Source organism: Neltuma alba, unplaced genomic scaffold, assembly GCF_004799145.2.
Source record: "Neltuma alba isolate B1F8T4 unplaced genomic scaffold, ASM479914v2 tig00011618_pilon, whole genome shotgun sequence".
NCBI lineage: Eukaryota > Viridiplantae > Streptophyta > Magnoliopsida > Fabales > Fabaceae > Neltuma > Neltuma alba.
The window spans coordinates 271,520-282,216 of record NW_021636269.1 but is presented as its reverse complement, the minus strand read 5'-3'; the positions used below and the strand labels follow the sequence as shown (position 1 = coordinate 282,216).

At 30.1% G+C, this 10,697-nt stretch overlaps 1 protein-coding gene across 2 annotated transcripts; it reads right to left on the bottom strand.

The window, feature by feature from the left end:
* Window positions 1-3,993: 3,993 nt before the first annotated feature.
* Window positions 3,994-8,105, bottom strand: LOC114715901 (nudix hydrolase 18, mitochondrial-like). Of its 2 annotated transcripts, none has more exons than XM_028900815.1 (5): window positions 7,835-8,105; window positions 7,277-7,388; window positions 5,666-5,749; window positions 4,925-5,053; window positions 3,994-4,354 (listed from the first exon to the last, which is right to left on the bottom strand). In XM_028900815.1, exons 1-5 carry the CDS (start codon window positions 8,005-8,007, stop codon window positions 4,202-4,204), a joined length of 651 nt encoding a protein of 216 aa, XP_028756648.1. In that variant the 5' UTR covers window positions 8,008-8,105; the 3' UTR covers window positions 3,994-4,201. The 2 variants fall into 2 exon arrangements, with proteins under 2 accessions (XP_028756648.1, XP_028756649.1); XM_028900816.1 differs by having other exon boundaries at window positions 7,277-7,373.
* Between the last annotated feature and the right edge of the window lie 2,592 nt (window positions 8,106-10,697).

Genomic DNA, 10,697 nt, shown 5'->3' with positions numbered 1-10,697 from the left:
AGTTTTTGTTTTCATTGAATTCAATCTTTGTCATTGACGACAACCACCCCTTGTGATTTTACGAAACTTATTGATTTCAAACCCACAAACAACAACCACGTTGCCCTGTATTATTGAGGACGAAATTAAGGGATTCAAAATTAGGTGCATCTTTTTCCCCCCTTTTTTCGCTTTAAGAATCAGAAGAGAAGTTAATTTCTTGTTTGAAGCGAGAAATTTTTCTCTCGTGACGGTAAAATTGAAATTATGTATATTATGGAATATATACGTGAGTTAAGATGCAAATTCGCTTAAAAGTTTTCAATTAAAAGTGCTGTCCGGAATTTTTTTTCCCCCCTTAATGTCACCTTGAAAATTTTCAAATCATAGTAATGTTGATCTAACTGTTATCTAGGTTAAGTACTTAAGTTATCAAAATTACTGAATTGACAGGTTTACTTGTCATCCACATCATTTTCTTTTCTTGAAAAAAAAATGAAGTAGATGACATATACATCTATTAACTTAGTATATTTAGTCAGCTAACGGTAAAACATAATCTAGATAATAGTTAAAAGAATTTAAAATAATTTGAGTAAGAATTTATATGATATCTTCATGTAAGACGTGTGGTTAAAAAGAAGTTATATAAAATGAATTCTTCATCATTCAAAAAAAAATCTTTTTTAATAAAAACTTTCAAGGAAAATTTGAAAATTTTTGGAGTAATATTGAAATATCAACATATAATATTGTTACAATTTGAAAATTTTCAGGGTGACACTAAATTAAAAAAAAATTCAAACACTTAACACTCCTAAGTAAAAATTTACAGGACAAATTTGCACGTTCATTAAAAAAAAAAAAAGCAAAATGAATGTCATGTGGACTTGTCAGCTCAACATATTTAGTCAATTAACAGTCAAACTAACTTAAATAGCTGTCAGGACGACACTACATGTTACGATTTGAAAACTTTCAGAGCAATGTTGAATAAAAAAAACTTCTAAATATCTAAAGCTTTTGAGCGAAGACTTTTCAATTTTTTTTGGGACCAGCGAAGACTTTTCACCTTACATTTATATATATATATATATATATATATATATAAATCTGTATATAAAGTTTAGAAACATATTGGTTTACTTTACCTTTTACTTCTTCAAGTTTCTATAGTATTTTTTAGGTACTCTTGGTACTAGCCCGAAGATTTTGAGAAATTAATTTTGATGATTTCAAAATTATTTTTCTTACTTACTAATTTTCGAGGTACATCATTTCGCATATTTGTCTGATTTTAAAAAATAATAAAAATATTAAAATAGCTTGCTTGATATCCCTCAGACACCTTAATATATATTTGAATCTTGTTCCTCTCTTTACAAATAAAGAAGTCAAGCTCACACTTATTTATCTTTCCTTTTAATTTGCTTCCGTAGTCTAATTAGGACTCGACACTTCTTTTCTATCAGTTTTCGTCACGAAAACCCACAATTATTAGCTGAGGTGGTTGGGTTTTATAAAGGCCAATGGAACAAAGCCAAAGTAAATTTACTAAAATAATATCTTCCGACAGAAAGACGAATTAGTATTGAGCCATTAAGAAAGAAAGAACAACGACATGTTATGACAAAATTTCACAATCGTCGTAATGGAACAGAATCAAAATAAATTAAACAGAAAATCAACAGTAGTAATAAGATCCAACAACTTTAACAGGAACAAACAAGCAATAGAGGGCCTCACATCGTTTCATTTGGACGACAAGACCTTTGAAACCATTAGAAACCATCTTATGAAGAAAATTCTCTGCCATATCATCCTCATTTTTATCAAGATGTCCAATAATAGTTTCAAAAGCAATTATGTCAGGGATGCAGTTGTTGCCTTCCATTTTATCAACGAGAGCCTTTGCCTCATCAAACAAACCCTCTTTACTAAGTCCCATGATCATGATAGTACAAGACACGACATTGGGATAGTGACATTCCATCAGACGATACTGAAAAATCTCTCTAGCCTTATTTAAGGAGCATTTGGGATTGTATAAAAATGCTTTCTAAAAACACTTTTTCACAAAATAAGGCAAATTTATCCATAAATTTATTTTATATACCATAAAAACACTTTTAAAGTTATGGTTTAATTTCTATCCAAACACCTTCTAAATCTTTTGTTTTTACATAAACCATCAGTGAGAATATTGTAGGTACGGATAGTAGGTTGGATTTTCTTTATGACAACATGTTGAAATAATGCGTTTACTTAATCAATGTCCTTCCTTTTTACATAATGCATGTAACAAGGTATTATAACTGATTGTATTAGGGGGATAGATGACCATTTCATCAAGAAGATCATGAACAAATGAGATTCTTCCTACTTTGCATGAGCGGTCAATCAGGAAATTATAAATCAGTGTTGGGAACCAAATTTCTTGAATGCAACTTCTTAAGGAGATATATTGCCTCATCCAATCTTTTATTCTCACATGACCCATCAATCAAAACATGATAACTAACAACATCCGGTCTCAAACCACTTTTAATCATCACCTTAAATACTCTCTTCTTGTACATTATGGATCATTACAATATCCATCCATTAAGCCGTTATAGGAAACAACTGTAGGCTTTTGACCAATCTTCATGATTTTGGCAAACACAACTTGAGCTTCAATTATCATACCATCTTTACAAAAAGCATTAACTAACGTAGTAAGGATGATGACGTCCAGGTTGATGCCTCTTTGAAACATATCATTAAGCAAATGAGTAATTAACTTCTGTCCATCTATGAATTTTGCAGAATCCATCAATGAGAGTGTTCTATGTGATTGTGTCGGGAAAGATTCCCTGGTCAATCATTTCTGAAAACAAACCAAGCCCCTCATTAGTAAAACCCTCCTTACAAAGCCCATCAATGACTTATGTGGTGTATATAACTACATCAGCTGGCTTCATTAGGAGTCTAGGCAGCTTATGGAGTAATTAATTTGACAGCAGATCTTGTTTTCCCCATTTTACATAATCCGTTGATTATTGTGCTGTAACTAACTTCATTCAAAATGTATCCTTTCGCAATTAGCTCATCATGAAAATCCAGTGCTTCCCCAACCATATTATTGTTGCCAGCGTAGTCAAAGTTATAGCATTTGGTTAAAATCCCATCTTGAAAATCTTCCCCGGTACAGAGAAAGGAGGATCCATCTCATCCATGTGGCAGTAATAAAGTTGATCAAAATGCTCAGAGAAAGCAGGCATGGAGCGAAACCCTTCAACTCCATGTCAGAAATAAGTGAAATAGCAATTGGGTAATGCTTCATCTTGACAATGGCTCCTAATGTTTTGTTAACTTTGAAGGTAGCGGGAAGGGGAAGCTCACGAAGCATGCGATTGGATGAATCAAGGACATGGCATATGTCATTTGGATTTGGAGAATAGGAATGGAGGAAGAATTTGGCATGGAGGGTATAAGGTAAAGAGATAAGGAAGCGAGAAGAAGATGATGGGGTAAATAGCAGGGAAAATCGAAGGAAGAACAACATCTTCACAGAACCCGAATAGTTTAATAGAGTCCTACGTTATTACTAGTGAATGATAGTGTATGTGGAAGCTCTAAGAGTTCTGAAACTCCACTGGTTTATTGCAGAAGAGAGTTTAATTAATTAGCGTAAAATTCTGCTCTCTTTTCTAGGCTGCCTTCGTCTTGTTCTAGCTACATCTATTTCGTTTTGTTTGTAGTATATATGAAGTTGTTCTCAGTATCAGACAAAAAAGCAAAAAAAGAATCCTATATACATTGAACATTGTTTAACGAATATCATATGCTAGTTAAGCTATTTATAATAGAATAGAATCAAACTTTTTTGGGCCATTGAGATCAGCTGAAATGTATCAGTATGTAGTATATACATATGTGTTATATATATATTCGAAATAAAGGAGCTCCTTCAATTATGTTTAAGCTTATTTTATTAATTAAATGAAAGAATAAATTGAATGTCCACATCTACTTGTTCTTCTTGGAGCTGCTCCTCCCTCCCACATCCTAACTAATAATTAAGCATCTGAAGCAACAATTACAAAGACAATATCAGCAGCTTTAATTTAATCTTTCTCTATATATTATCTAGCGTCTTTAACTATGATCTATTATTATATAGGACCTTTAATTAATTATTAATTATTTAATTCCTAAAATAATCGAGTCTTCTAACTAACTAACCAACTATTTCTATGCCATAGTCAATAACTTGATGAACTCCTTCTTCTCCGCCTCCATATCTATCTTCTTGTTCTCTGTGAGTCAATTCATCCAATGCTTCCTTCATCCACTCATATGGGCAAATCTCTTTGGCTTCACTCACGCTCATCTGCATTAATATTGTCATGCAAATTCATCATTAATATTTCTCTTTTTTAAACCTTTTTTTTTTTGAAATTGTGATCATATACATATTATTGAACAGTATTTCTTAAAATAGTTAATGTGATGCTTCATTGTAGAAATTAAAGTACAACGATGAACATTAATTCAGAGAATCTACATGTGTGCGCGTGTATGATGCTTGTTAATTTCTCTAAAATATCTCTTTTAATCGTTTGCATTAAGAACTATTCATTTAATAAAAAATTCTTCAATATATACAATCAACAACGAAAGTTTACTTAAAAAAATTTAAATTTAGAAATAAAGTAAATTGAGATATTATATTTGAAATTAAAATAAATTTCTAATTCCTATACTAGCTCTTATTTTTAGGATTAAAGAGAATATGAAACCTCTATCCAACAGCATTATATAGCATTCATGAAACATAAATAGGATGCAGGTGTGCATATGCATAAATTACGTGCAATGATTTCAATTCAAAATTATGTATAATGAATTGGATATTTGTCCAATAATGATGATAAAGAAGAAGAATTGGATACGGACATACCCATATTCGTTTACGGATATTCTTCTCAGGCCAATCCTCTAGTTGCTTGTTTACAAACAAAGGGAACATGTGTCCCTCATGCACAACGCATTGTCGTTTGCTCTTATATCGCCATTTCCCTAACATGCTCTGCACAAATCAAAAGACAACTCAGTCAGACGAGTTTGTTTAGTTTTTTTTTGACAAAATGAATAATTAACGAAGCATTTTAATTAAATTCTCTAATAGTTTAAGTTCACAAAAATATATTTAATTAGTATATTCAACAAAAGAAAGTGAGAAAAAAAATCATGGGTAATAAGATACTGACTACCAATACAACACATACAGGACGTTTGGATAGAATCCAAACTATAGTTTCAAAAGTAATTTTATGATATACGAAATAAACATATGGAGGAGTTTGTCTTACTTTGTGAAAAAATACTTTTTAAAAACACTTTTCTCAAATGCCAAACACCCCGTAGCGTGTTTTTTCCCATATAGTCGTGTGCATCAAATACTTACAAATATATGAATATGAAAATTCAAGTAATTTGAAACAAGGCACGTAGGTTGTTTAGTTTCTCCAAAAAACACAAACTCCAACATGAACAGACTTCAATGTGTATATATGGACGTATTGAATAATACATATAAAAAGCGAAAGAAAAAAGAATTTAAAAATTTATTGTGTATTTAAGAAATGAATATGATATAACTCAAGATAAGATCAGAAAAAAGATTAATGAAGATACTAACTTGGACTTTACCCTCAACCCCAGCTTCCTCTAGAGTTTCCCTTAAAGCTGCTTGTTCCATGGATTCATCGATCTCCCAACCACCCTGAACAATAACCACATTACAAACGCATGTTAGAGTCAATATCAATACTAATAATATATAAAATATACAAATTACTATGCTGTTGATAAATTAAAGGTTGAATTACATAAAACTTTCCTAAACTAAACTACTTCTGGTTCTTAATATAATAGCTAGTTGATTAATTCAAGTAAATTAAATAAATATGTTAAGTTAGTTATTTACATCAAATATGTGTTCAATTCCATGAAATATCCTTTTAATCATAATTACCTTCAGATGAAAACCTTTTTAATATGTGTAATCAATAGGAATATTTTAAAGAATGAATTATAAATTTGGCAGATAAAGTAAACTAAAGTCTTATATTTAGTACCAAATAGAATTTCCAACAAGCTCCTATATATATTAAGAACTAGATGTAGTATGTAAAATCATCTGCAAATTAAATAACCTCTGTCATCTTTAAAGTTTACTATTTCTGGTTCTAATTATAAGAGTTAATTGACTAATTTGAGATATTAAAAAATAAATTAAGTTAGTTATTTGTAATATATATATATTTTTCTTAAATATCATTGTCAATCAAGTGAATTGACTAAAATTACCATTATTAGAAAGACTATCTTAGGGAAAAAAATATATAAATATGAGAAACAAAGTGGATTAGAATATTATATTTAGGATCAAAATAAAAGTCAAATAAAATCTTATATTAAGGATTGGAGGTAGTAATAAATAAACCTCCTAATCCTTCCTATCTAATGCAAATAACTTTAAGCTATCAATTTTATACTAAAAAGCTTTATCTTTATATGCGTAACGCCAAATATGTAGATAAGCTACTTTAACTCAAAAAACGTAGCTAGGAACTATCTGTATAAGTTTAAAGATTCAGAAATGTTTATTGTAAAGTTTGTTAAGCAGGATATTTACACATATGATGCGAAATTCATAAAGGTTTCATATAATATAGTCTTAAATAACTGATAAATAATGGTTCTTATGTTAAACTTCAAGACCCATTTTAGTTTAACAAAAGTAAAAAAAAGGACCGACTTAATCTGAGTTCTTTTTTTAAACCAATTAACAAATCCAAGTTAAGTGCTTGACCAAAATAGAATATGTCAATAAGAATATTTAAAAATTTTGACCATTTCAGTATGATTCAAACCATGTCCAATAATAATCATACTACGTCCAGTCCTTAATATAAAACCTAGTTGATTAATTTAGAGAGATAAAGAAAGCTAGTTAAGTTAGATACTTTTAGTAAATAGATACTGGTTTTTCTAAAATAACCTTATTAATCATATGTATTCGAATTATAAATTAATAGTAATTCTTTAACATGTGTAACTATTATAAGAATTACTTGAAAAACAAAATGAATAAATATTAGAAACAAAGTGAATTAGGATTTTATATTTAAGACCAAAATAAAAGACAAACTAGCTCTTATATTAAATACCAGAGGGAATATACAATAATTGTATATACAATTATACATACATAACTAGAGAGATAGCTAATTAGATAATTAAATACCTTAGGGAACTGCATTCCATGACCTTTCTGAGCACTAATCATAAGAACTTCCAATTCGCTATTATGTCTTCCATCAACATTATCCCTACTCTTGTATCTGTATGGAATGCATCTGACATTCTCAAAATTACACAAAGCAGTCAATAAATCACCATTCAGCAACGTCAGCACATAGACACACAGATTAATTATGGAGCCATATATATATAAATAATAAATCTATATATGAAGGAAGAAATCTATATATAAAAAGCACACACACACATATATATATAGACATCAACTGAACTCCAAGGCAACGAGACTTCAATGTAACCAAATTGAGAAAATCTTCACAATTTTCAGATTGCGAGTGGGGTTCTGAAAAGAAATGTAAATGATGGTGGATCCATGAAATTCATATATATATATATATATATATAAATATTTATGATCCCGATCATCCAAGAACGATAGAAAGTGGAAATTGGAAAAGAAAACAGAAACAAGAACTCGAACGTGAAAGAGGAAGAGGAAGAGGAAGATGAATTAAGATGAAGAAGAAACACACGTACGCACCCCACAACTTGGCGACAACCTTCATCATATCGCTGCAAATGCCTACCAGTACGAGAGGTCAAACGCACCACTTTCCTGGGTTTCAAGAAATGGCCTGCAACTTTTCTCGAGAAAATATATGGAAAGCAAAATCTGCATGCCATGATAACATTCTTAGAAAGAAACAGACCCATCACGCCTTTCTTAATTTGATTCCTTCTCCTTCGGCTTCAGCAATAGATATATACCAGAGAAGGAAACCATTCATAACTGACACAGAAGCAACGTACGAACTCTCCTCTCTCATGTGTGTGTGTCTATATATATATACACATATATATATGGCGTGGGCCCACGCAGGAATCAAATGAAACGTAAGAAGTGAAACTTGCGGTGGGAATTTTGGAATCAAATAGAGAGGGAATGCGGTGGAGAAAAGAAGGACGTCGACGACCACGACGCGGGTTGTTCGTTATAATATGGATGAAGAAAAGAAAGAAAGAACTATGGAAGAAAAGAAGAAGTCAAAATTAAAATTAAATTCGAGAAGCAAAATAATAATAATATTATAGAGGCGGGAGCTTAGGAAAGAGTATGGAACGATGATTATGGTTAGACATAAATAAATTAAAAAAATAAAAAAAGAATATTGAATGAAGCAAGACGGTGTGGATGGAGACCAAGTCAAATTGGAAAGGAAAGGATTCTGTCAACATCGACACGCTTTTGATAATTTGATTGAAGAAACAAATTGGTGATTTCCAGGTTGTTTCTTTGAGGAAACTATGCATCATTATAAAATAATAATAATAAACTAAGTCAACTGAGCATACAAGACTTGCCATCGTTTGAATTCAGCCTAAGAAAAGAAGACTCGAGCCGGAAAAAAAAAATCATGGAAATAGCTACGACTTTGATTCAATTCAGTGGTAAGAGTGTGGGTGTCTCTGTTTATATTATGTTTTATATTTTATGGGAAGGCTTTTTTGACCTCCTATTTCATGGGTAGGTTGGGATTTACATATGAGTTCGAAACTTAAAAATTTGACTCCCTATGGATTATTATAAATGTTATATTTTATATTAATGTTGATTATTCAATCATGTTAACATATTAGATTTTATTGATATAAATACGTGATTAAGGAAGCAAAAATGATTTCAAAGTTGCCATGATAAAATGTATTATGAATTAATATATATATATATATATAATATTGATTCTCTGTCTCTTTTTATTATGTTTTTAAATACAAAACTTGACCATCTGAATCCGAACCATCCTATCAGTGATCTGATTGTCAGTAAAGATCCTTGTAATTTTTTTTTTTACAAAAAATAAAAATGCATCTAACACTCTCATTTTAGTACATTCAGCATCTTGATATTAATTTTTATGCATCCAAAGCTTTAATATTGTTTATATTACACTCAATACCCACATCTTATTTATGATATTGGACGCATCAAGGTGTTGCTCCTTAAAAATTACATTTTTACCAACAAAAAAAAAATTCCAATCATCCTAAAGTTGCTCTTTGCGCGGTCGCCCAGGTAGGTAAAAACCAAACTTTTAAAAAGAAAAGATGAGATTTGTTCAGTAACTTCCCCCTTTATCATTGCGTGCTTTACGTGGCCCTTTGTTTAAATTGATATCCCTATGCGCACGGATTAGCAGCCCACGTATCCCCTGCTTCAACGATTAATTTTGTTTGATTTGAATAATTTATATTTTATTCATATTTTTTTAATTTAAATCATCTTGTAATTTTATAATTATGAGTCAAATGATTTATAAAACATATATGCATACACTTTTTTGGTCAAACCCAAATCAACCATATTATTTATAACTCATGAGCATTAAAGGTACAATTTTCAACCATGTTTATAGATATCATGGAATGCAAGCATATAATTAAGCAAATCTCATTTTGGGACACCAAAAGGGTACTTTATTTTGGAGGGTTTGGCCTTATGGAATAGGATTTCGATTAGCAAATACTCCTCCGGTCATTAATATAGAACCCAATTGTTGAATTGGTTTTGGTTCTAAATATAAGACCTATTTCTCTAAATTACCTCTATGGATACTCCCTCAACCATAATTAAGTAAAAGAGAAAGAGGGGGTATTAGGAAAGATGATTATGATATTTTAGAAAAAACATGTCACATTTCTTATAATTAACTAACTTATCTAATTTTCTTCATCTAATCAAATCAGTTAAATGGATCTTATATTAAAGACTGGAGGAGTATTAATTATAATTTTACTCTAAAAAATAATTACTTTTGGTTGTGTACATGACAAAGATTAACATTAGTCTTGAGTTTAAATCTAGTGTATTGAACCACGAGATTATTGTGGTTGATCATTTTATTGTCTCTTAAATATTCCTAACATGTACGATTAGATGAGGAAAAAATCTCTTATATTTTGCTTCGTTTTGCTCTTCTTCTTTTTTTTTTTACTTTTGCTTTATTGACGGTTATTGTTTCACCTAACACATCAAATTTGTTGTACCTAACTACTTATGTAATAGTTTTCATATAAAAACAAATTAGATTGTGGATTTGTATTTAATACTACCTCTGGTCCTTAATATAATATCTCGTTTGATTTTTATTTTGGTCCTAAATATAATACCCCAATCCACTTTGTCTCTTATATTTATTTAATTTTTTTTCCAAGATAGTCTTTCTAATAATTATAATTTTAACCAACATACTTGAATAGTAAGGATATTTGAAGAAAGACAATACCTATTTATTACAAATAACTAACTTAGCTTATTTCCTTAAATTTTATTCTTATTTAATATATATTTTATATTTTTATAACTTATCCCGTGAATAAGAAATGAAAAGTACAATTATACATTC